Below are 27057 nucleotides of genomic sequence, written 5' to 3' on the forward strand. Positions count from 1 at the left end.
ATGTTGGAGGTTCCATAAATGTAATGTCCCTCTACCTCAAAGCCAAGCCAATTTTACACTGACTCTGAAGTGATGTGGCAGGTTGTCAGTGAGTTATCTGTGTATTTCATTGCACTGTTGCCACAGAAAATATTTTAATTGTAAAGATGATCTGGAGCCAAACAGTAAATCTGAAATATGTCCTGAAGAGAAATCCACAAATGATAAAATCCCAACGCATCTTTCCCACAGGGAAACACTATGGCGTCTACAGCTGTGAGGGATGCAAAGGCTTCTTTAAAAGAACAGTCCGCAAAGATCTCACGTACACATGTCGAGACAACAAGGAGTGCCTGATTGACAAGAGGCAGCGAAACCGCTGCCAGTACTGTCGTTACCAGAAGTGCCTGGCCATGGGCATGAAGAGAGAAGGTGGGCCGAGTCGAAAAACGTGTTGCTCAGAAAAATACTTTTTCAACATAAAACTGAGGGCCTAAGGACGGGAACACAAAATCCTATGTCGCAGTGTTCCATATATCCTATATGTTGTGACATGTGTCTGTGCTTGCAGCGGTGCAGGAAGAGAGGCAGCGTGGGAAAGAGCGGGGGGAGAATGAGGTGGAATCTACCAGTAGTTTCAACGAGGACATGCCTGTGGACAAGATCCTCGATGCTGAGCTGGCCGTGGAGCCAAAAACAGAGACGTACACTGACGGCAGCCCCGGGAACTCGGTAAGACTAATAGACACTACGGCCGGGCACTTTTACCAAAACTTCATTGGTTAACTAAAAAATTCCTAAATGATTGGCTAAACCAAATATACAGTGGATAAAGCAAAGTAAAGTGGATGAACAAAAAAAAAAAAGACATGTAAAAGTCATAAAGGCTAAAATGCTAAAAAGCTTTAAGCCTTTTCTACCCCATCTATGGAGTAATGCGGCATTGCAGGGAAAAGGCAAAAGTATGATGATAATAGAAATAAATAACATAATTTGGACAAGTTTGGCGGGCCGGATTAAAAAGCCAAATGGGAAGTACCAGGCCCCGGGGTCGTAGTTTGCCCATTCCTGCCCTTACCCGAACCTTAGCTGTTTCAAATATATGCCTAATCCTAATCCAGTCTAACACTGAATTAAATCATAAATGTACTAAAAAAAACCTTAAAAATATCCCGCACCTACACCAGGAACAGACATGTACATGTTTGTTGCCTATGTAGTGTACATGTACACGCAACAACACTACTGAATGTGCACTGATAGTGTACATGTACACGCAACAACACTATACTGAATGTTCATTTTAGCACCGGTATCCTTAAAAATCCATTGACTGAATCAGTATACAGTACTGCAGTTTTTCTTGTTTTACTAAATTCCCAATTCTCTTTTATTCTTGGTCAAAAAGTGAAGCCACAGTGTGACTCACACTATTAACCTCATGACAATTAACCTTTAACATATTTCATTTGCTGGAGATGGCCATTAATATTTGCAACACAGAGAAAAGAGCAGTTACAAACTGTTATTCTAATTTGTGTACTCAATAATATCAAATATCATCACAGATACATCTTTAACATGAGATTTAATAAATAAAGAGTTAACTGTTGGACAGTGACGGTGGTACAGCTCTGTGGGTAAAAGGTTGACGTCAGCGTGTCACTGCTGCTGACAACTTCAGTCTGACTGTGGTCTTTGCCATTTTGTAAAAGAAAGTGTCAAGTGCAAACGTAGGATCTGACATCTGCATGTGTCAAACACACACACACACACACTGTCCTGGTGACCACCTGCACTGTCTCATGTACTGCCCGTGCCATAAATCCTGCCACCAAAAGCTCATGTTGTTGAGCCTGGGTGACACTGTACCCACAGTAAATCAACTGTGGCAGCATTTTTGACTGAAAATATCAGCAGCTGCACCTGTTGTCACTGCTGATGGATGGGTTGATATGTCACTATAGAAGAAGCCCATGACCACAGATATCAACTGAATTGTTCTGATTGTCATCTGCTGTCCTCCCCCCCCAGACCAACGACCCAGTCACCAACATTTGCCAAGCAGCAGACAAGCAGCTCTTTACTTTAGTGGAATGGGCAAAAAGAGTCCCGCACTTCTCTGAACTTCCCTTGGATGATCAGGTCATCCTACTACGAGCAGGTTGGTTTTTTTTTTTTTTTTTTAAAAAAGAACGTCTGTCATCTCGTCCAGTGGCGCAGAGGACCCAATATAATTGAACTATTTTCTAAGACCTGGCTTTAGACTTTGTAGTTGTATCAAATGCGACCTCTGCTGGTCACTAACCGTATACACGGGCCTGTTGTTACATTTTTACACTCCTTTGACTGATGTGCTGCTCTTGTTAGATTTTTAGATTTTTAGAAGTTAAAAACACGTTTTAAACGCTTAAAAAATATTATTATTTAGAATTTTTTCCACTGTCCTCTTTGTTTACATTGTTGTTTTTGTTGCTGAGCAGTTGGAAGTCATTAACTAAATTTGAAAACAGCTGCAATTCTTGGCACAGTAAAAAATCAAGAACAACAGCTTTAATTTTCTTTGATATATTTTGATTTCATTTTATATAATTTTACTATTATTTACTTTATCACAGTATTTTCTCTCAGGTAGTGTAATCATCATAAAATAATTCAATGTCTTGTATAAAGTCAGTATTTAATAGCTGGCATAGATAATTCAATGTCTTGTATAAAGTCAGTGAAAAAAGTGAAATTATCCCTGTATGATACTGCATACTATGTGACAATTGTCCTTCAACACAGTCAGGGAAATTATTAGTGCTATATCAGAGGGTTTCCTGTCCAAATAAAAAAGAACCTTGCAAGAAGCAAAGAACACAGAGAGGTGACAGCTGTTTTCTTTCTGTCTCCAGGCTGGAACGAACTGCTCATTGCCTCATTCTCTCATCGCTCAGTCACGGTCAAAGACGGCATCCTGCTGGCCACAGGCCTGCATGTCCACAGGAGCAGTGCCCACAGTGCTGGTGTGGGCTCCATATTTGATAGGTAGGTCAACACAATGATGAACCCTCACCAATAATGTCCAGTATGTCTGATAATTATATACTGATGTGTAATGAGGTGAAACAAATAAACGTCTCTCTCGTGTTTTACTGCAGGGTCTTAACAGAGTTGGTATCTAAAATGAAAGATATGCAAATGGACAAGACGGAGCTGGGCTGTCTTCGAGCCATTGTCCTTTTTAACCCAGGTCAGTGTAGACTGGTTTCGGTTCACCTTCTACTTTCGAGGGGCGGGTGGAGAATATTAGGAAAGTGATCGGGCAAGGGAGGGTACAACCTGGATAGTTCACTTGTCCTTCACTGACAATTCACACTCACACTCATACCTGTGGTCAATTTAGACACAACAACTAATCTGTATGTTTTTGGACGGTGAGGAAACTGGACAACCGTGCACACAGGGAGCAATCCACTCAGAAACACTATCTATGACTTATCACTGTGAAACAAACCTTCCTGCTGCAACACAAGAGCACTTACTGCACTAACTCTGTGTGACCATAGACTGGTTTCACCTTACTATATATAATGGGAAAACACACAAAACATTTCTTAATTCAGCAGTTCTAAGTTTTCATTTCAATGGGCACTTTATAACTTCAGCTGCTTTTGTTACACTCTCAGAATATATTTTTATGTTTGTTTGTGACACTGTGTACGTTGTGGTTCCAGATGCAAAAGGTCTCTCGAATCCACCTGAAGTTGAGGCACTGAGGGAAAAGGTCTACGCTTCACTGGAGTCATATACGAAACAGAAATATCCAGACCAGCCTGGCAGGTGTGGAACACAGTCCACTATGATGAAAATGTTTTTGTTTTTCACTCTGCTTCTGACATTTCAACTGTTTGGCCTGTTTGATTAAACCATTGATAGAGAACATAAATCCTGTACCACTATTCCATTTTATGAGAGTCTAGTTAATTATATTTTTCTGTTCTGTGTGATTCTATTCCCTCCTGTTCCCACATTCTGTGTCATATTCACGTAAAAAAAAAAGATAGTCACTTAACTTTGTGTCATCATTCCCCTCCTTTGCAGGTTTGCTAAACTGCTGCTGCGGCTGCCGGCACTGCGCTCCATCGGCCTCAAGTGTCTGGAGCATCTGTTCTTCTTCAAGCTGATTGGAGACACACCTATCGACACCTTCCTAATGGAGATGCTGGAGGCGCCACATCAGATCACATGACGGCAGTTTCCCCCTTCCCTTTGTATATACTCCCGCATTCTGAGCGAAATGAAGATAGAATGACAAAAAAGACTTGATTTTACTGTAAAACAGCATATTTTGTACCAAGTAAACCATTGTAATTAAAAGTTTTAAAAATATTTTAATGCTGTGGGAGGGGTAACGTGGATCGAGGACAATGTCACACTGAATTCTTATACAATTGTTGACGGATTTATTTTGTAAATAGATAATTTCATGTGTCCATTAAAAAACAATTCAATATTGAAAATTATTTTATTCAAAGAAGATTTCAATAGGAAAAATAAACCATTTGTGCATTTCTTAAAACAGTTTTGAAAATTCACATACAATAAAGTTATTTAAAAATGTATTAAAAACTGCGTTTTTGGGTGTGTGTGAGAGACTGACGTGTGTTGTGGCGAAGTTTTTTTTAATATTCAAAACTACATTCCCAATGTAGTAAAGGTAAACAGACTCGATACAACGAACTCACAATTTGATAGCGATAGCTAAGTTCATTAGCCTTCAATTAGATGCGTAAGAACACCATAAATGTTTAGCAGTTCGCTACTGTTACTCTCCAGTCACGTTTTTAGTTTGTGGCCACTAGATGGAGCATTAGGATTCAAAACTGCAATGTTGGTACTTGCCTTACGTGCATCGACGTTAACCATCAAACACGCTTTCATTTTCCTCATGTGATGTTACAATAATAACAAGAAAAATAAAATATTTCCAAAACCAGATGTTAAATTCAGCGATCCATGATATACAATACATTTGTAAACATTTACCTTAAAAATACAAGTAAATACATTTTGAATATACAATAATTGCTTGTGTGGACATAATTGTTGGAGATAAATAAAAAAATTAAATGGAGTAAAGGCAGAAAATAAATATTGTTATATATTGTTTTGACCAGCCTTCGTCCTCTAACATCTGCAGCTTGTTATGCAGTGACTGTCTCTACCTCAGCTCTTTCTATGGCCTAAGAGGTTAGACTTTAAAATATTTATCCTCTTTCTGTGACACTGACCATCCCTCTAACTGTTTTATTGATGGGTGGCCAGATTATTGCCAAGGCCAAAGGTCAGCATGTACGTAGAAATTGTCAAGGGCCTGCCTTAGTTAATGGTTTCTATAATACAGGGTTAATTTAGTTAATGAAACCATTGCCTTACATTTACACTGGATTTAAATGGATTTTCTGATAAATGATTAAACCAAAATTAAAAATTACATTTTAACTTGTTTTTTCTACCTTTTTACTTATCTGTTTACATTTATGTATTTAAACCTTTATTTTGCACTACTCTCACAGTTTACATTATATATTTCATTTAAATTACATATTTGCATTACTCTTTATATCTCTATTTTATAGAATACCTTTTTAAACAGTTATACTACTTCTTCCTTGTGTTTGTTTTTTGTTTGGACGTTTTTTAAAACAAAACTCTCAGTGGGAACATTTCGTTGTAGCCAATCTCCCCCTGTTCAACTGATTTGAGTGGATACGTTTGAGCAAAATTGCGGTGTTTTGGCTCAAGGCAGCGCTCTCTTTTTTGTTTGCCTCACCAAAGTTTTTAGCTGGCTTCTGGGAAACTGAACAAATCTGAATGTCCTGTTTCCGTCAACCATGTGTTTCATTTTGACTACAAATGTGAATTACCTGCTATCATTAGCTCCTCGATATCATTAGCTCATTGACGTGCCTCATTCACTTTAACTGAAATCGAGTCAGACGGGGATCCAAATACAAGGATTTGATTGGCTGGTAAGCGTCACATGAGAAGAGGGACCGTGTGCTTTTACCGTAATAACTGGAGGAGTTGCACTCGGTCAAATAGAAACAAAATTGATCAAAGTTAATATAATATTTTATCACTTACATGTACTGGTCCGTACGGGACTGAGTCCAGGTCTACACACACTGCCTATTATTGACCTCAACTTACAAATAAATAAATAGATACAAAACAAAAAACAAACAAAAAAAAAACAAAACAAAACAAATACTCTGTGCGCCTCTGGTCACCCTGTCAATCATGAGGACGGACAGCTTTAGAAAGAAGGAGGTAGAGAGAGGTGACCTACACCTGCTCTCTCTCTCTCTCTCTCTCTCTCTCACCATGTACATTGATAATAAGATTATTGACAGATTCTAGGTTAAACAGTCGTTTAAACGAGTTCGACCAAAACTCCAACTTTTACTGTTGCTGCTCTACGAGACCGAGCAGTAGGAGCAGCAGGAGCAGCAGCAGCAGCAGCATAAAGTTAGAGCACCAGCAGCAGAAAGTTAGAAGTGCAGCAGCATCAGCGGCAGCAGCAGCAGCAGGACTTTTGAGTTCTGGAGATGCTCTGAGTCGAACACATCAGTCCACGGAATCCAAGGAGCTCGTTGTTCACAGGTAAAACTTTCTCTCACTCTTCATTTAATGTCATATTATATTCCTCTGGATTTAAAATGTATTTATTTATTTATTACTAATACATTTGGATTCAATCCGATCTAGAATATTGAAGGTTAAATCCGTAACTTCCAATTTCCAAGGTCCAATTTCTACATAACAAAAAAAACATAAAGTTTAATCATTTTTTAAAAAAAATATTATGTTTTATTTTATGTGAAAATCTTAAAGCGTTAGCTACCAAAGTGCATGAGTTGAGAGAACAAAAATGATCCAGAGGACTGTAACAGCGCTTACATGTCAGTTCTACCGAACCTTTTAAATGTCAGAGATATCGATGGGCTTTGATTATTCGATAGAAAGTTATTCCCAAAATGGTTAATACTTTCAATCGAACAATTAAGTTAAAAGTGTAACACCTTGATTGTTTACGTTGGTTACGTTCATATGCATAAGAAAAACCTAAACAAACAAAAAAAACTACTTTTTTTTCTTTGTAAATTTGTGCGCAGTCTATTTAATGGAAACTATCCGAGTATGTTTTTGAAGCTATTCAGGCCAATGATTATTACCATTCCCTTTTAAAGCTAATGCTCAAGCAGTGTGCAGTATAATAATAATAATAATAATAATAATAATAATAATAATAATAATAATAATAATAATAGAGCAGTGAAGTACAGAGTCCTGTGTCTGTGCAGGTATGGCTCAGGGACCGGTGTGTTCTGGATGCCAGCGGATCATCACGGACAGATTCCTGCTCAGAGTCACTGACAACCTCTGGCATGAGCAGTGCGTGCGATGCGCAGAGTGCGGGGACGAACTCACCGACTCCTGCTTTCTGCGGGACCAAAAACTGTACTGCAGACGGGACTATGCTGAGTGAGTTCCTCGGTCTAACCCTGTTCTCTGTGTTTCTTAGTGAATAATGTGGTGGAAGAAAGTGGAACAACTGCTAAATACATGCTTTGGTGAACGAACATCCAAATGTGGCACTTATTTTTATAAGCACGCGTTTTTATTTATTTCTCGTTTTTAAAAAAAAATTACTTCGTCCCATGACAGATTTGCTTTTGCTACATATCACACATCATCTCTGCCTGACAGTTAGCAGTTAACTGATTCACACAGGTTCGAATCCTTCTCATTCTGTTCAAACTTAATGTTGAATAGCTAAATATTTATTCTACATTATCCATCCACTATGAATCTGTATATTTGCATAGATGTATCTCAGTAACCACAATACTGTGCAAAAGTCTGAGGCCACTACATGATCCCTTGAATTTAACAATTAACTTATTAAAAGTTAAATGTTATAACTAAAAATATATAAAATGCTAGGACAAAAACAAGTTTAAAATAGATTAAAATAGAATGTAATTGTCATGCAGAGGATTAGTGCACATTGGAATTAAATTACGTTTTAACGTCTCAAAATGTCTCTCTAAAATGTATATTAAAATAATATGTCTAGATGTGCATACAGTACATATTAAACACAGAACAACTGGAATATTAACACGCTCATGTTAGGAGAGCATCATTTTTATATGATGGTGTTCACATGTATCTAACACTAATTATAGCACAACACTAGTCAGAAATTAGTCAATTTCTATCACTGTTTTCTTTAACAATTAAAAGTAAGTTTGTTGTGAAACTATGTGAATTAACTTACCTGTGTTTGTTTTTATAAGACAAATGTGTTTCTTCAATGCACTGTACATTCTGTGTTTTAGTTGTAGATGAAGTACACATATATTAATATATACATATATATGGTAAAATATATTGAGCAAATATTTACATCTTGCTTCTGATTAGACTTTTGATAAAGAATCTAGCTTATAATTTACACCTGACTTAAATGTTAGCAACTGGAGCTCGCACCCAAAATTGGTTTATATCAGAGTTAAATTAAGGGAACTGTCTTGGTTTCTTCTGCTCTGCAAAAATAGGCTTCTTGATGAGAGGTGAAAGGTCATTTAGAAACCAAGAAGGTCCAGTCTAGGTCCATGTCTGAACTACTCCAGATACTATAATGACCTGCTGACTGAGAACCTGCACAGTCAAAGTTTTTGCAGGTAGAAGTATTTTCATGTAGTTTCAAGTATTTGGCATTGACCCTCGTTTATTTAATCCTAGTTTTTGGCCTACTATAAGAAAGCTGTTGTGTGTTATTGTGGTTAGGGAACAATCACAACAGAACCTTTGTCCATTTATGACCTTGACTTAAGATATGTGTGTGTTTCTGCGGATGGAGGAGAGAACGAGTGAGAGAGAGTTAGACACAGAGAGAGAGAAAGGCAATAATAATGTCAGTAATAAATCCAATGTTGATCTATATATATATATATATAAATTAAATACATATATATTCATTCAGCAGGCTGATGTATGTATGTATGTGGTTCTATGTCATGCCGTTCGTGTGTAGTTTAAGTTGTTTCATGGGGAACTTGGCAACGACTGCAAAGAACAAGGTGACTGTAAGAGTGAAGGAAGGCAAGGGAGCTGCAATGTAACACCACTGCACACACACACACCACACACACACACACACACACCTACAGTACAAAAAACCAGGGGGAGAGCTCAACTGACACATTGTCAAAATGTGTTAAAATCTGGAGACTCGCTGGTGTGGCAACTGCAAGCTGGGGACAACATATGGTGCTGTAGACCAGGTACCCTCCTGTAACCCCCCATCACTACACACACCCTCCCAAAACTCCAGGCATCACCCAGTGCCCGACTATCTTCTCTCACCTCTTCCATTCTTTCTTCTTCCAAAACGTGCTCTCACCTAAAACAAGAGCCAAGACAAAACCTGTACAAGCTCTCAGGCAGTAGTTCCTGTTTTTTTTTTTTTTTTTTACCAACAGTTTAGTGATGGTAGTTCTGCCAGAGCAGCAGTGGTCCAAAATATGTGCCATGACCGAGTTCTCGCTCAATTAAAGTTACACTGCCGCAGCTCTGAGCCCACATGGTGCTCTTTGCAAGTACAGCGTTTGTCAGCAGTCAAACACTGTCATGTTGAATGGAGATCAAGCTGTCCTTCAAATATGAGATGGAGTTGTTGGATGACGGGGGATACCGAGAGTGGATGATTGAAGGAGCACTCCATTAGATGTGTTTACAGAATGATCAGCAGAGATGATCGGCCTTGGCCAGAGCACAGAGAGAGGAGCAGAACAGAGATAATTAGAAGAGTAGAACCATATGTCAGAGGGTCTGCTGCATCCTGACAACAGGGAGGCTGAGGATCGCATGAACTTATTTTGCGGGACAAGGCGCTCCATGAGCTCTGGCGTTATGTGCCGTGGCATCTGGATAGCTCCGCTCACAGCAGCCCCAGTGTGGACCGATGGGACAGTGCCCAGCCGACCATAAGATATCTGAACTGACCAATTAGCAGGAGGCCTGGTGCCAAAGTCCTACCTCTGAGTTTCTTTGAAGCCTCTGCCTAGAGAAATGGCAACGTATGCACCTTTGTTGCCCATGGTAGGGGTAATAAAAAAAAAATCAATTTTAATACAAATATTTATTCCGTAGGAGAACCAGTGCTGTTGGGATGTCTAGATTTCTATATGACAATGTGGGGAATTATTGACAGTGGACTAACCACCAGGCCTTAAGTTGGTGCAATATGCAAGAATTTATTAACCACTTAGTCTATTAATGGGGTCATAGCATACATGTCAATAATATCAAACTCAAGGAATGTAAAATAAGTAAAAGAAATTAGACAAACACTTTTAAGAATATATACATATAATAGTGTATATAATTAAATTCTATTAAATATGAATAAAAACAAATATGTTAACACAAAATCAATATAAGTCAGAAATGAAAACAAAAAATTACTCAATCATAAAATGGATGCCATTTCTACATGTTCCTATAAATGACTCATTTTAATAAAATGTATAACCTTAGGTCATTAATTATTTCATTCTTAAACTTAAATTCAATGTCTGCCTGGCCTAATCAATGTATTAAGATTTATATGAATATACTGATATTGATATATGTCGACAATATTTACAATACAATTCTCATAAATACGTATAAAAATGTGAATTTACTCTCTTGTTTTTCCAGTTTCATTAAGATGTAACGGTTCTGAAGAAATGGAACCGTACCATGTATAAAGTGTCTGTCCTGCTGTAGTGTTCCGTGCAGTGGAACAGGCAGCTGCAAACGTCTGACAGTGTGACGTCGGAGTCGGTCAGATTTGAACTGGATAAGTGGTTGAGCAGACAGGTGCGCTGGATAGAGGCTGGGTCATCAGATCAGTGATGTGACTAGTGGTGCAGTTGACCTGCAGACCATGGGCTAAGTAAGGGATCCAGGTTTAACTTGATCCAGAAACAGGAGCTGTACCTTTGCTTATCAGGCAGACCAGCAGTGTGTGTTTCTGACTGCTGTTGGTCAGCGCTGGAGTAGGGATAGGAACAATATGAGTGTGGATATGTACGTGCGTGTGTGTGTGTTTGCATGTGCTTGCATGTGAAGAAATTTATATTTACTGACTAGGCTATTCATGTAGTTTCTGGGGCAGGTTAACTAGGAAGGTTTGAGTACTGGAACTAGGTATAAACAAGGGCTTGGTCTGTGACAGGAAGGCCTGAAGTGTTAAAAATCATGTTATAAGAAAACACACGCTCATGGCAGGACGTTTTTATCAATAAATTTGAAAAGCTTTGTGTGGTTATGCTTCTGGTTAGTGATGGTTATGGTTAGTATGAGAGTCATTGGGTCTATGTGCAGGAATTCTGGACGTGTCTGGACCCAATTTGCTATTGTCACTGAATCCAGCGTGACTGAAGTTCCCGCTCTGGAGTCTTTAAACAAATCATGTCTGTGTAAACTCGGAAATATTAAACACTTTGAAAGTAAACGTTACTTCTAACTGAGCCTTACAGTAAAATAGATAAACTGGTTCTAAAAATATATAAATATTATATTATTATATTATTACATTATTGCCTCTAGTTTCCTCTCTCTTAGTATTAACGTTAGCATTGTAGCAACATTTTCCGACACATTTTCTATTGTTACCTTTTCTTGGAGCATATTTCATTGCATCCTGTGTCGCCACAGGAATGCACATACCGCAGACGGTATGTTGACCATAATAAAGTGCATACCACTGGGTCTGTGGGGCAGAAGACTCAGTTAGGTCCGACTGACCCTAGACCCTCAGCTTCTGGGAATGAGCTTCAGCGTATCCTTAGCGACCCCACAGCAACAGTAAGAGGTCTCAGAAATGTCCTGGGTGTTTGACAGGGACATCAGGACCCAGGTGTTTGCTTAGTGTTTGGCCTCAGGGTTTGTTTTTCCATTGTAAAGTATGTTACATTGTGTTGTGTCTAAGGAAAAGTGGAGATGCAGGACACTGCAGTCTATTTACATTGGATTGTATGTTTTCACAGACACTGGTCTTCAGTTCAGTCGACAACATTTTGATCTGACGACTGATCTCCATCAGATTTGAACTTTGTGTGGTTTCAGCTGACTGCTCAGGGGTTTCAGTTGATTAATCCAACCTCAAACATTTTTTAGGATCCTATAACTCAGCATTATTCACCCACATCTGTGTTTTGAGGTATAGACAGTGTTCTTTGGGGTATATTCTTCTCTGAGCACTGACAACCTCTGTACAGCCAAAGAGTTCCTGTTTTGACCAGGGTTCAAATGGATGCTTTAGTTTGCGTCACTATATTCATGATTATTGAGAGTGTAGACGTATCTTTCTGATACAATTTTTGAAATCGCATACTTTTTAAGATCACACCACCTGAATGTTATTATTTTTTACAGCATAATCATTTTACTCTTTGTGAAAAGTTATTTTTTCAGTATGCAAATAAAATGATGTAGTTGTACTTCAGCATATATAATCAACTCTGATTAAGTGAATAAATATAGCAGTAGAGCATATAAATACTGTATTATTTGATATGCTTGGTTACATTACTCAGCTCAAGGTACAGTGTTTTTAAAAGAAAGACAACGGTAACAAAAAAAAATGTATTCACTTTCTCATGCCTGTGTGCTGACTGCTTGGCTGACCCAGTCCAGTCTGGAGACAAATGCCAGCTTCAAATGATGACGCATCATTCGCATGACAGACACAAAATGCGGCGGTGCCAGCCAGTGGACAATGGTCCTGCTGCTTGGGGGTTGTCTCAGTCTTTGTCCTCCTCTGGTTAAGCAGACTTGGAGATAATTCCACGGATAATTCCTGGGCCCGGCGGCCCAGCCTCTCCCACCAGGAGATCTGGTTCCCCCCCTCTGCCTGGAGCCATGGCCTGCCGAGAGCTTTTTTCCTGCCTCCCCAGGAGCGCAGCCTCGGACATGGCAGCCGGAGCCACGGCAACAGTCTCTGAGGCTAAGCCCACCAGTGCTGGTTGCCAGGCGCTAAGATGCACACCGGCCATGCTTAGGGTATGTGGCCAAGGAAGAGGAGTAGGAGGAGGAAGAGGGGAAAAGTCAGGTTAGCAGCGGTTTTGAGCGACAGCTCGACTCAGCAACATTCCTCAAGTCCACCAGGCATTTTTTCATCTAATGGAGTACAATTTCACTGAGACGTGGGTTCTTAGGTGTTCATGTTTCATGTCTGGAACACCAAAAGCATCACATCCTGCTGTTAATAATCCTGTGTTATTCTCCCCCACCTCACCCCCTCCAGTCTGTTTGCAGTACGCTGTGGGGGCTGCTTGGAGGCCGTCTTCCCTGCAGAGTTGGTGATGCGTGTAGGAGCCACTGTGTTTCACCTGCGCTGCTTCACCTGCAGCGTTTGTTCCTGTAGCCTGCAGACCGGAGACCGCTGCATCCTCAGGGATGGACAGATACTGTGTGCCAGAGAAGACTACCACCAGGGTCTGACCAGTCCCACCTCATCTGAATCAAGTAAAAACTTTGTCATTATATTTAAAGATGTGCTGCTGTGTCTTTTTTAACATTAACACTTTTAAAACTCTTATATAATGTAGTAGCAGTATATTACTTTTGTTGACTACTCCTGGGCATCGAACATCAATCAACATTTGACACAGGATATAGTTATTATAGAAAAATCTGACACCTGGCAGCCAGTCAGTGGCACCTGAACTCACACAAAGATAAAAAGAAAGATCTCCAGATGCAGAGAACAAGGCTGCGAGGGCTGGAGTAAAAGTAACCAACTGACCTGACAACGAACAAAGAGCAGCTTTGTAACTCCTTGCAATACAATGTCTGTAAATTAATAAGAGTATTAAACACTTTTACAGCAGATGGCAAAATGAAATTACAGAGGGAGAGTTCAATTGGATTTCTATTTAATTTGGTAAATTGCTTGATGGTAAAAATAAAGTATTTATATATATATTTATATATATATATATATTCTTAACGTGTGTACCTTAAGGTAAAAGTGAGGATGAAGAGGAGGAAGAAGAGGGTGAGGAATCTACCAAAGTAAAAGGCAACCAGAACAGACCAGAAGACCTGGAAAGCAAACGACCTAAAAGACCTCGGACAATTCTGACGACTCAACAGAGACGAACTTTTAAAGCCTCCTTCGAAGTCTCATCCAAACCTTGCAGAAAGGTAGTGTTGACCATATATTTGTCCACTGCTAGGATCTAACCACTGTATTATTTTATATTACATATTATTCATAGTCATTATTCATAGTCATATCATCATAGTCTTACCTATAATATATAGTATATGCTTTGACCTTCACATGACCCTCCTTTAATTTTTAATTCCTGTTCTATTTCCTGTCTCTTCAATCTCACCTACAAGGTCAGGGAGACCTTGGCTGCAGAAACTGGGCTCAGCGTCCGGGTTGTTCAAGTCTGGTTCCAGAACCAAAGAGCCAAAGTAAAAGAGCACACATACATGCGCATACAAACACACACACACACTCACAGAGCCCTATGCACTAATAAAGAGACTCTTTTATGCCTGGATAGAAATCAGCCAGCATATCTTCTCATACAGGAAACTGATGACATCTCATTATGAGATTGGAGTAGATTAAAACTCACGTTTCCTCACAGCCTGGGCTCGTGTGTTTCCCTTCTGCGCTGAAAGACGTCCTTTAGCTCTCTGTTAATACTGAACACACTCAGACACCAGGGTGGCACAGGGACTGAGGATTGCTGTGACCTCTGCTGATGCTGATGCTGATTTTTTTTTTGTAGATGAAGAAACTGGCCAGGAGGCAGCAGCAGCAACAGGAGCAGCAGCAGCAACAGCAGCAGCAGCAGACTCAGGAACAGCATCAGCTTCAGACACATCATCCAGGTGATGCGCTACTCAAACGCTGAAGTAAATACAGAGAAGACATGGTTAAAATAAATAATTTCTAGGGTATTTCTGTCAGATAATTCTTGACAAATGTGCATTCTACAGTGTTTGTATTACAAAAACCTGCTTATCAAATTTTCTTTTTGTACCCCACAGTGCCCTCTGCTGGGGAATTAACTTCTAAAATGGAGCGTCTGGGGTTTTCTCACATTCAGCAGCAGCAGATGGGACTGACCTCACTGGAACCACAGGACTACGACATGGATCCCTACAGGCAGGGCCTGACCCCTCCTCAGATGCCAGGGGATCACATGCACCCCTATGGTAAAGATGTCAGCCATGCTGCTGTCAAACCACTAAGTAGAGTTATACAGGTTGTAGTAAATAGTACACTCTATCTGTGTAACTGGTCGGTTTCTCCACACAACAAATGGTCTCATATCAGGTGTGTTTATTTTTTTCCAGGGAGCAATCACAAAAATGCTGCATGAGAAGCAGATGTTTCAGCTGGGATTAGCCTTTAGCTAATATATCTAATGTATTATATTGAATATCCTCTGTAAGTGTTGACCATAAGTCTCTCATACTTAGCGATGAAGAACGATCCATTAGTGGAATTAACGAATTGAATCTTCTTCAGCGACTTCTGGTAGGAGTAACAAGTGAACATTGGTTCCGGTGTAAGAATAGAATACACGTCAATAAAACAGTTATCCTCAGTAAATGTAAAATAAAAATTATTTATCCCATCACACAATCTTTATAACAATTAACTACTTATTTATACTGTAGTATAAACTTATAAATGATCGATTTTACATTTTACAAATCAGTATTGTGTACTTATTTCTAACACATCTATAGAGTATGATTTGACCATAGACTGCAGATAAACGAGGACATGTTGGCTTAATACAAGACTTTAAAATATGGGTGTAAATTAAAGTACCTTTTTTGTCTGCGCTGGTTAAATGTGTGTTCCTGTGGTCTGATTATGCCATAACTTCTGTTCTAGATGTCTAGTTTATTCAGTTGAATTCATTAATTTACTCCTGACACTAATTAATAGTATTGTTGTTGTTTTGTTTGTTTTGCAGGCTTTAAAGACCTTTGTGGGGACATTGACCGCAGCCCTCTTTGTCACCTGACTGACAGTGACTGTCACTCTCTGAGTGGCTCCTCTCTACTGACTCCTATTGACTGTCTCTACTCCATGCAGGATTCTTATTTCACCTCTTGAGAGGGACCACTGGACTCAGTAATGGTCAGACTCTGGCGTTACACATCACTTTCTTGTCTCACGATTATCTTCTCATGGAAGCAGCTGCTGTGTTGGAGCCGTTACATTTTTCTTAGTGGAAATGTAGCAGCAGTAATCATTTATCTGTTTTGCCTTTGGCAGGATCTCAAAGTCAAGAACCACAAAGATAGCTGCTCTTAGCCACTTAGCAGGAGCTATGTGTAATTTCAATAAATGTAAACAAAGTGATAATTCAAATGCGTCTAGATGAAACATTTTCAGTTAATGTTTTCTCAGAAAAATAAAACAGCACTCTGTTGATATACACCAACATCTGAAATCACATCAAAGATATACTGAACAAAGCTTTTTTTTAAAAAATATTTTCTTAGTTTTTCATCAAATTATCTTAAGTCAGTATTGATTGATTCAGTACAACAATTCACAAAATCCCTAAATAGTATAAAAGGCACTAGCAGGTGCTCATGAACTGAGAACAGTTGAAACACAGAGATCAAACTTCCATCTAGGAAATCAAGACTTTTATGTTACAAAATAATATTGTGGGCAGAATTGTACCAAATCTGTAGTGATTAGGCTTCTAAATTGTACATCCTCCATGTGCATGTCTACGTAGTCATTATTAGAGAATAGGTTTTACATCTGCATCTGTGAATGTGAAGAACTGTTTGGGAGTGTATTTATTCTTACAACGTGTGCATGTTCATCCTGGATGAATCAGCGATGGTCAATAAATGATGTCATTATGCAGTAGATAGTGGGTTTTTTGAAGTGTTGAAACTGTGGAATTCAACCAGTGAAGGTTAGTCTGGGGTCAGTCCTTCCTTCTGGGTTTATCAGTCCCATCTTGGTGACGGGTCACTGAGGCATCTTCTCCTGGCTGTTGGGTGGATCATCAGATTGTAAAACGCAGGGCTGTGACAGCAGCATGGGTCAGTGGCAGGTGAGCATCACATCCACGCCGCCGTCATCAACGCTCACATTGTGCTCCTCGATGTCGAAAACCCTCGCTGCATTTTTCTGCCCTGGGGGACCACCCAGGCTCCGGGCCCAGCTGGAATGCTCCAGTCCAGGGAGAGTTTGAGAAAACCCAGGGCAGTGGTTCAAGACAGCGGAGCAACTGAAAGCTGTGTCGGGGGAGAATGCCCAGGGTGACACAGAGATATGAAGCCTCACTGTATGGTGTGCCTCCTTGCCCCAGCCGTGAACCCTCTGCTGGACCCGGCTCATATTTCCCACTATGAAATCAGACCTTGAAGAGCGATGGGTCCAAGTCAATGGTCAGGAACAATCTAACTGTCTGTCACTGGTATGCTGCTGGTATGCTCCTGCCAGGCCGAACTAAAAAAGTGTGCAGCAGAGTGTACTGTGTGTAAATCTGCCTGTGTATCTGTGTCGCTATCTGCTCTGCTGGCATGTGCATGTGTGTGTGCTCGTGTTAGGAGGAACAACTCTCTTTGTTGTAGTTTTATGTATCATAATGCACTTCCTTGTGCTTTCGGAGGTAGCCGAGCAAAGAGAGGAAAAAAAAAAACAGGGTAAAATATCAAGAAAGGGAGCCAAAGGGGTCACCTGCAGGGTCTCTCCCCCCCGTGTGTATTGAGCTGTGCAGTGTTGGCACAAACCTCAGATACTGTTGCCAACTGCAGTGGGTGGGATGAGAAAAAAAATCTAAACCATGATCATACGGTCACAGTGGGTAGCAATAACCTCATTATTATTCTAATGGTAGCCAAACAGTTTCCTGTCAACAGTTCGGTTATTTATTGCACCCTTCATGCCAACGGTGGGCCACACACCCTCTGTCTGTTTAACCACTATAATTGGCTTCATGCTGCTGCAGCTCAGCAGCAGATGTATACCTTTGCTGAAGATGCTCTAGCATTTCAGCATTTTCTTTTTTTGACGAGCTCTACAAGGAAGTCACATCAACATTTTTACCAGTACGACACAGTCAGGACAGATTAGGAGTGTTATGTGGTAAACAGTTTCAAATGCATTGCAGTAATCAAGGAATATTGCAGCTAGTTGATGTTTTTGTCATACTGAGGGGCGTGTAATATTTTTGGGTCATGACTGTACAAAACATAATATAATTAACCTTTTACTCATGATCTAAATTAGTCAAACTTTAAACCATGACCATACTCGTCCTCAGGATGTTGGATCAGGGCCAAGTGTGTCACATATTGACACTGTTGATCAATCACCGTCTCCACTGCTCAGTGACAGGAGAGTGTGCCAAACCTCAGTCACTTTAGTCTCTGACGTCCACTTTCCTAGCTGACCTCGCGGTTATGGTTAACATAAGTGGATCAGTGCAGGTAAGAACACCTGCTACAGAGTTCACAGAGAAGACCAGGTCTCCTTGTACTGTCACAGGTCAGTACATCGTGCTATAAATCAAAACCAAACCTGATTCTTATTATTGTACATGTTTAAAGTGCAGGAGTGATCGAGCATGAGTTCAAAAAATAAATACAGAATGATAATTTAATTGCTACATTAAAATGTATTATATATTTTGCTATAAATGTCTGTGTTAGAAATAGAACATTGGCTGATGGAGTGGAACAGTGATGTGTTTCCTGCCTGCCCTGTAGAAAGTTAAGGGTTTAATTCCACTTGGTTTCTGAACATGTGAGGGTTGTTAGGGCTGTCTGTGTTTCCCCTTCCTGTCTTCTCTGCTGGGTGGAGTAATCAGTGTGATCACACTCACCTGTGTCTCTGTGATCAGTCTCACTGGTGTCACCTGGTGCCCTGGGTACACAGTATACACCTCTATCCCTCACTCTGTCTGGGTTGGACCATTGTTCTGTCTGTTTGTGTGACTCAGTCCAAGGGGTTTGAGAAGTCCAGGAGTTTTTGAGAAGGTCCATGATGTTTGGTGAAGAACCTGCCTGTGTTCAGTGTGTTATGCCTGAGAGACATTGTTGTTCTTCCACGCTGTTTGGAAATGAGCGTGCCTGTAATCGATGCTTCATTGCTTTGCATTTTAATGGTTGCACTGTAAATAAATCACCTGCTGCACCTGAAGATTCTCCTTAGTGCTGCAGTTGGGTCCGACGTGCTGCATGCCTTGCCCACACGTAACAAGATGCCACCTCGGGAAATGACAGACTGTTTCAGACCTCTTTCATGAACCCCAAAGTATTTTTCTTCAATATCAGAGCACAGTCACCTCCTTTATATGGGATCAATGTGTTTTTACGTGACAACATAAGCTGCAAACTAACTTCTTTGTGTGTTTGAATGTTATTTAAACCCTGAGGGCTCCCATGAGGAGGTGAACATTAGTTAGATTAACCAGACCACCGGACTATGCTAGTGCTGAACATTGTACCTTAGTAAACATCAAAGCTGTTTTTTTAAGTTATTGCATTTATTACTGAAATAGCATTAATCAGTAGCATTTACAATTGCTGCATTTTACAAGTGGGACAAAAAGTTTACGACTCAAAAGCTGGGTTCCAGTGTTCCTCATAAAGAGGAGCAGCCATTATTAAGGCTCCTGCAACGACAGAAAGAAAGATACAGGGTAATCAGAGGGGGTCAGTGCACTGTGGGTTTTATTATATGATTATATCATGACCACTGTGATTCAAGGCTATGCAGTGAGAGACCAGACAAAACAAAAAGAACAAGTTGAGTGAGTGACATCAACCTGTACAGTTGGAGTAAGACTAGCTGTGAACAACAAACTTTGAAAAAATTGGAGACAAAGGACAAAACAGCAAAAGTCCATAGAGTAAATGGGGAAAAAAAGATTTTGCTTGCTGATTGGATTGGTATTTTCTGCATGCAGTTCAGAGAGAAAGAGAGGGAGAGATTTTGTGTGTGTATTTGTATCTTTGCGTGGACCATGCATGTGTGAATAATTACATACAACTCTCACCTTTGCTCTTAAATCTTGTAAAAATGAACACAGCCAGTCCTACTAGAAAAAGAAAAATTGGAACACTAATATAGAGTACCCTGAATCCAGTGGAAAAAAATATGGCACCAGCCACTGGTGAATCATCTGTGGCAGAAAAAAAACTGAAATCAATATGACACTCCTATGACAGCCTAATAATCAATATATATATGAAACAATTTTAAGGTTGAAACTCATTTGAAAAAGCAAACATACCTAAGCATTTGGGCAGAGTGTCACTCCAAACTCCAGTGGAGGTGCAAAGCAGCCCCCCACTGCCATTCATGGAGAATCCATCATCACAGCTGAGAAGGCAGTAGGAGGCAAAGCTGAAATTACCCAGAGGGTGGGTGCAGTTCATAGACATGGGCAGACTTGTGGTGTTGATGGCCTCACACTGCACCACTTAAAAGAGCAGGGTTGGTAAACACACTTAAAAAAACAGATAAATAAAATATTTTTTTCTTTACAACAAACTCACGTTGGCAGGTGGGTAGATCCTGACTCCAGTTTCCTGAGGAGTTACATGTAACAGTTGGTGTCCCTATCAACAAGAAACCCTCAGAACATTCAAAGTTACAGTGGGATTCATAACTGAAATCGGAGTGTGGATGGCTGCAGTTCATCCTCCCACGGTGTGGAGCCTTGGCCAGTAGGGGGCATGGTCGGGCTGTAAATAACGACAGACGTGAAGAGGCCGCAGAAAAGACAGAACTAGAAGGAATTGTGGAACAGAGACACATGTATGGACCTGGGGTTCTGTAAAATATACATATGACACACATACAACCTCCTATTATACTACATAAATACTTGTAGTACTAGGATGGAGTATTTTACCCTTGCATTTGGCTTTTTTACGGCTCCATTTGCCCGCAGACGTGCACTCAGTGTCAGCACGACCATTCAGTTGAAAGCCATCATCACAGGATGATGTGCAACGAGAAGCAAAACTGAACTCTCCGTGAGGATCGGAGCAGAGCAGAGAGCCATGAGGGGGAGAGTCCAGACGTGGACATGTCTTCACTGGAAGACAAAGACAAACAGATGGTACTAACTGTAACTACTCTCCCTGCTGACATTGACAAACAAGTACTACTGTAGCCACATGTTACCCAGGCAGTTAGGAGTGTCTGCGCTCCATTGGCCTGTAGACGTGCACTGAGTTGTCCTTGTCCCATTCAGCAGAAAGCCCTCGTCACAGGTGGACGTGCAGTGGGATTGAAAACTGAAGTTTCCATAGGGGTGGGAGCAGAATAAGGAGCCATGAACTGGAGAGGTCAACGTGAGACATCTCTTAGCTGGACATGAAGAAGGGAGAGAGAGGAAGAGAGAGAGAGAGACATTAATGTTTGACAGATTACTGTGGGACAAGTGGTGTCAAAGTACTAATCAAATTGTTGGTTATGTTATGTTCATGTTCTGGTGAACCATCAGGATTTTCATCATGGTGGTTCAGTCTTCAAATCTAAAGAAGAGCATCAGACCTCTTCTTTAGATTTGAAGACTGAACCACCATGATGAAAATGCTGCTGTGGTCACGTTGACAAACAACTCAGTGGTGTTTCACACACTTTGTTCATTCTATGTCAGTCATTAAAACAGCAATTTGTACAAGTCAGTACTGGAAGGATTAACTTAATAAGGTGATAGTGATCTTTTTGTTTTACCAGTGCAGGATGGGACATCAGAGCTCCACGTGCCCAGAGAGGTGCACTCTGTGTCAGCTGTGCCCTTCAGGAGAAAACCCTCGTCACAGGTGGACGTGCACCGAGACCCAAAACTGAACTGTCCATGAGGAGTGGAGCAGGTTAGAGTGCCATTTACAGGAGAAGTCAGAGAGAGACATCTCTTAGCTGGAGGAGAAGAAACAAGTGGGTCAAGATTAGAGAGTTGGTCTGGAACCAACCAATCAATAAAGAGAACATGACGTGATTAGAGGAGAACAGATCCAAACAGACATGATTCTGATCAGACTGTTGAAGTGGTTGTACCCTGGCAGACAGGAAGTGTGTGGGTCCAGTTGCCCCTCGAAGAGCATTTTGTCACGTTTGAGCCAATCAGATCAAATCCCTCCTCACATTCTGTGGTGCATGTGGATCCATAGCTGTTCTCTGCTATAGGATCCTGACACTGCAGGGCCGCAGCATGAGGAGGAGGCTGGAGGCTGCTGCACTGGACCACTATGGAGGAGAACAGATGCTGATGAGACATCATTTTGTCTTCCCCACTGTCCCCACAGTGCCTTCTGACTGTCATATATTCAGGTTGATTGGCTCTGCTCTGTGTTGTAAATATTATTTCAAATCATACCTATAAATACACCATATATCCCTCATTTTTACAGGGTTTTTTGATGGGACTGATGGGCGGCCTATAACTGAAGACAGACGTGAAGAGGCCGCAGAAAAGACAGAACTAGAAGAAATTGTGGAACAGAGACACATGTATGGACCTGGGGTTCTGTAAAATATACATTTGAACACATACAACCTCAAGTTATACTATATAAATACATGTAGTACCAGGATGGAGTATTAGGCTCCTTTTACCCAAAGATCAAAGACAAACAGATGGTACTAACTGTAACTACTCTCCCTGCTGACATTGACAAACAAGTACTACTGTAGCCACATGTTACCCAGGCAGTTAGGAGTGTCTGCGCTCCATTGGCCTGTAGACGTGCACTGAGTTGTCCTTGTCCCATTCAGCAGAAAGCCCTCGTCACAGGTGGACGTGCAGTGGGATTGAAAACTGAAGTTTCCATAGGGGTGGGAGCAGAATAAGGAGCCATGAACTGGAGAGGTCAACGTGAGACATCTCTTAGCTGGACATGAAGAAGGGAGAGAGAGGAAGAGAGAGAGAGAGACATTAATGTTTGACAGATTACTGTGGGACAAATGCTATAAATAGAAATGAGCAGATCAGAGGGACAGTTAAGGTGGAACAGTTTGGAGATAAAGTTGGAGAGTTGAGGTGGAGATGGTCGGTTGAGGAGAACAGTGAATATGTTGGACAAAGGATGTTTTTGTTAGAGATGTAGACTTGTTGATGTCATAGAAGAGGACATGGAGATAGTTGGTGTAAAAGCTGACAAGACAGGGGACAGGATGAGACAGACGATATACTTGGAATGATAATACATTGTTTTACCAGTGCAGGATGGGACATCAGAGCTCCACGTGCCCAGAGAGGTGCACTCTGTGTCAGCTGTGCCCTTCAGGAGAAAACCCTCGTCACAGGTGGACGTGCACCGAGACCCAAAACTGAACTGTCCATGAGGAGTGGAGCAGGTTAGAGTGCCATTTACAGGAGAAGTCAGAGAGAGACATCTCTTAGCTGGAGGAGAAGAAACAAGTGGGTCAAGATTAGAGAGTTGGTCTGGAACCAACCAATCAATAAAGAGAACATGACGTGATTAGAGGAGAACAGATCCAAACAGACATGATTCTGATCAGACTGTTGAAGTGGTTGTACCCTGGCAGACAGGAAGTGTGTGGGTCCAGTTGCCCCTCGAAGAGCATTTTGTCACGTTTGAGCCAATCAGATCAAATCCCTCCTCACATTCTGTGGTGCATGTGGATCCATAGCTGTTCTCTGCTATAGGATCCTGACACTGCAGGGCCGCAGCATGAGGAGGAGGCTGGAGGCTGCTGCACTGGACCACTATGGAGGAGAACAGATGCTGTAGTTGGTCGGCTCCTGGTCTCCCTCCTCTCACCTTTCCCTCACTGTCCCCATATTTATATTATATTTTATTAAATATTGAAATCAAATGTCAACATTAAACATATAACGGCCAACAAGTACGATGTGATTTGGGAATTGAAGTGTAGACAGGGTTGGCCTGTCACTGATGTGACTCACTGACTTCAGTCTGCACGAGATGTGAGTACACACTAAGATAAGAGCTGGTTATAACTCCATAAACACTGGCTGAGCAACTCAGAAAGGAAGTTGCATTCAAAAAGTGTTCAATAGTGCCACAGAAAAGAACTGTTGCCTTTGGCAGAAGGTACAGGTAACAGTAAATTACCTCGTGTTCCTTTGTTGGAACATGAGGTAATTTACTGTAATGTTTTTATTTTTCCAAATTAGTAAAAATAGGGACTTGATTGTATTTATAACAATTATGATATAAAGTGATTTAAATAATAATCCAAGCAACTAATTAAATAAAACAACTGCATGAATTTTGCACGAATGTATAAAATTTTCTCCTTTTAAAATTAAAATTTAAAATTAAGTTAAATTAAATTATTATTATTATATTATTAATTAAGAATATTTTATTACTAAAATACCTGAAATTTAAAAAGTAACATATCAATAAAACTGCTTCATTTATCATCAAGTACCAATTCTTGTACATTTTCCATCAGTATTCATGTTGGTGTCACATAGTGAGACTCAAAAACCCACTTCACCTTCACATGTTGGGACACTGGCCGTCCACCAGCCGGTATGATCACAACGTATCTGTCCCTCTCCGCTGAGCTCATGGCCTTCATCACAGATGACCTCACAGGTGGAGTTGTAACTATATGGTGCAATGGGGTGACTGCAATTGAGACGTCCTCTGCTGGTGTTGGTGTTGTCCAACACAGGACACTGTACGGCTACAAAAAGAGTACAGTTCATGAATTAAATACTTAATTAATTAAATAATTCATATATTGACATAATACTTTTCTGCCTTTTTAATTGATTGTGGTCTAACCTTGACACAGAGGAGCCGTGTGGTCCCAGTGTTCTGTGTCTTGGCAGAACACTTGAGGTGCCCCCACCAGATGAAAGCCAAGATCACAGAAGAAATAGCAAGAAGACTTGAAACGATAAGATCCATGGGGGTGGAAACAGTCATGAAAACCATTTTCTGGGTCCGCCAGAGGTTCGCATGAGATTGCTAAAAACAACACATTTTCAAATTCAATTCAAAAGATAAAGAGGTCATAATTGGTATATTTTCTTATCTCACCGTCGTCACAGCGTGGTCCAAAAAAACCAGGATGGCACTGGCAGGTATAGTTCCCTACGGTCTCCACACAGGCTGCGTAGACACTGCAGGAGTCCTGTTTACAAGAAGCTTTGAAGAAAATAAAGGGTCAAGTGCCAAAAGAGTCATTTCTTGTGTAAGTCAATGTGAATCTGGAGTAACTTACCAGAGTAACAAACTGTTCCCTTCCTAGAATTACACTTCTCGTTGTTCCACCTGGCCGTGTCTTTATCTCTCTTGATGTAAATCTCCACACAGTCCTGATCCGGAATGTCATCTGGCTCCCCTTCAGCCCAGTTCTGAAAAGCTTCTGGCACTGTCTCATTTGTGTCCTCCCAGGTCCACACTCCACTAGTAACCCTACTAATGCCAATCCAGTAATATTTTGTGTGAAGCGGCAGCAGTTCGTTGATGAAGTCAGTCTCTTCTTGGCTGTGAATGCTGACAATGTCTGTGAAGTGGTTCCGGCACCACTGACGGGCCTGAGTCCACCTTTGGTTCGGACTGGTGCTGTAGTTGTAGGTCCATGCCTGTGCTGTGCGCTGGTCTGACAAAAGAGCACATATACAGTGTGAAGGGTTACATTTAAATGTATACTAGTGAAGCTACGATGTGTGCCAACTTACCTTGGAAAAACACAAGCATGGCCGCCATCAACACCTTCTGACAGATGTGTCCAACGTGAAGTGACTTCTGAAACATCTGATATAAAAAAAGTTGACTTTTTATTTAAATTGCACACAGATTGGAATGAACACGGGAGTGAAAATCATCAACAGAACTTACCATGCAATCGTCCACCGATAACTAAGTGCTATTGTTACATTTATTCTATGATGAGTAATATCAATTTCACCAGTACTTCCTGCCCGATAGACACCACCCATAACAGAAAGGAAGCACGCACACACACACACAGGGAGAGAGAGAGAGACAGAGATAGTGATAGCGTCACGCACACACACACACAGGGAGAGAGACAGAGATAGTGATAGCGCGAGCAAGCAAGAGACTGAATGTCATATGGCCTTTAATTTGATTATGCCCTACTCTTAAATAATTATATAATTAAATAATTATATAATTAAATAATTAATTTACCATTAAAAACTATTCAGAAATAAACTATATTCACTAAAAGTAAATATAGGTATTTTCATTTGTCTTTTTAACAGAGACTTGTGACTTGCGCACAGTGACTTGCAAAATGATGCATGACCATGAAAATAAAGCTTTCACCATAATGTTGACATGTATAACTGTGTTATTTGGTGACAATGTGATTGATGTAAGTGACTACACTTGGGTTAGCTCTGTTTCCCACTGAGACAAACAAGAGTCCACCGCTCCTTTATCCATGCATTGCAGTGACAAAGGCAAAACAAAAAGTTACACTCACAATTGTGCAACAGCGGGTGTTGCTGCTTTGGACAAATGTCTGTGACAAAGTTTCAACACTGTGCTTAGAAATCAACGGACAAACGAGAACAACTGTCCTTTGGTAAAGTCAGTGATGCAATGAGGTTGCATCGTGTGTCGTATTTCAGCCAAATGTATCCTTCCTTTATTCTGCAGTGGCTGCAAGTATTTTCCTCTGCAAAAACAACAACCTTTGGAATCTCTGGAAGCCATTGGTCTGTCAGCGAGAAACCTAGGCTAATAGTTTGATAAAATGTCTTCTTTCCCCGTTGGCAGCTGCAATCTCTGTTATGGTACTGTTATGTAAGAGTGCACATGTGTGTATTCTATTGTTCATCACTCTATCTGGGTCAAAGTAAGTGCTGTGATCAGCATTAAACCTGGACCTCTGACTTAAGGAAACAGGGGAAACAGATGAAGACTTAGAGACCAAGTCAAACCTATGTCACTGTAATGACCCCGCTGGTCAGGGTCAAAAGGTCACAGTGAGTTTTAGAAAAATGGTGCATTAAATTATAATTA

General features: G+C 40.6%; 3 protein-coding genes across 5 annotated transcripts in view; 2 read left to right on the top strand and 1 right to left on the bottom strand.

Annotated features, from left to right (window-relative positions):
- Window positions 1-4586, top strand: part of rxrgb (retinoid X receptor, gamma b) — a 17400-nt gene extending 12814 nt beyond the window's left edge. Inside the window, exons 4-10 of the mRNA XM_025053147.1 lie at window positions 184-411; window positions 551-711; window positions 2014-2143; window positions 2877-3009; window positions 3123-3214; window positions 3699-3804; window positions 4066-4586. Of these exons, the coding sequence (XP_024908915.1) occupies window positions 184-411; window positions 551-711; window positions 2014-2143; window positions 2877-3009; window positions 3123-3214; window positions 3699-3804; window positions 4066-4213 (998 nt within the window). The 3' untranslated portion in view covers window positions 4214-4586. The remainder of the gene's footprint in view (window positions 1-183; window positions 412-550; window positions 712-2013; window positions 2144-2876; window positions 3010-3122; window positions 3215-3698; window positions 3805-4065) is intronic.
- A 2747-nt stretch (window positions 4587-7333) lies between these two features.
- lmx1a (LIM homeobox transcription factor 1, alpha) lies at window positions 7334-19416 on the top strand. The gene is made up of 6 exons (XM_025053536.1): window positions 7334-7512; window positions 13334-13602; window positions 14054-14235; window positions 14437-14653; window positions 15100-15267; window positions 16041-19416. The coding sequence occupies exons 1-6, from the start codon at window positions 7334-7336 to the stop codon at window positions 16181-16183; spliced, it is 1158 nt and encodes a 385-aa protein (XP_024909304.1). The 3' UTR covers window positions 16184-19416.
- Window positions 19417-19565: 149 nt separating this feature from the next.
- LOC103397961 (P-selectin) lies at window positions 19566-26013 on the bottom strand. Of its 3 annotated transcripts, XM_008336417.3 has the most exons (17): window positions 25903-26005; window positions 25743-25818; window positions 25283-25663; window positions 25099-25206; window positions 24841-25026; window positions 24548-24739; window positions 23598-23786; window positions 23274-23459; window positions 22762-22947; window positions 22115-22303; window positions 21791-21976; window positions 21236-21421; window positions 20961-21146; window positions 20602-20790; window positions 20337-20525; window positions 20100-20225; window positions 19566-19715 (listed from the first exon to the last, which is right to left on the bottom strand). In XM_008336417.3, exons 1-17 carry the CDS (start codon window positions 25903-25905, stop codon window positions 19654-19656), a joined length of 2820 nt encoding a protein of 939 aa, XP_008334639.1. In that variant the 5' UTR covers window positions 25906-26005; the 3' UTR covers window positions 19566-19653. The 3 variants fall into 3 exon arrangements, with proteins under 3 accessions (XP_008334639.1, XP_008334656.1, XP_008334648.1); XM_008336426.2 differs by lacking the exons at window positions 19566-19715; window positions 20100-20225 and having other exon boundaries at window positions 20377-20517; window positions 25903-26006; XM_008336434.3 differs by lacking the exons at window positions 21236-21421; window positions 21791-21976; window positions 22115-22303 and having other exon boundaries at window positions 19568-19715; window positions 25903-26013.
- Window positions 26014-27057: the final 1044 nt, after the last annotated feature.

Source organism: Cynoglossus semilaevis, chromosome 2 (genome assembly GCF_000523025.1).
Source record: "Cynoglossus semilaevis isolate Cse_v1.0 chromosome 2, Cse_v1.0, whole genome shotgun sequence".
NCBI lineage: Eukaryota > Metazoa > Chordata > Actinopteri > Pleuronectiformes > Cynoglossidae > Cynoglossus > Cynoglossus semilaevis.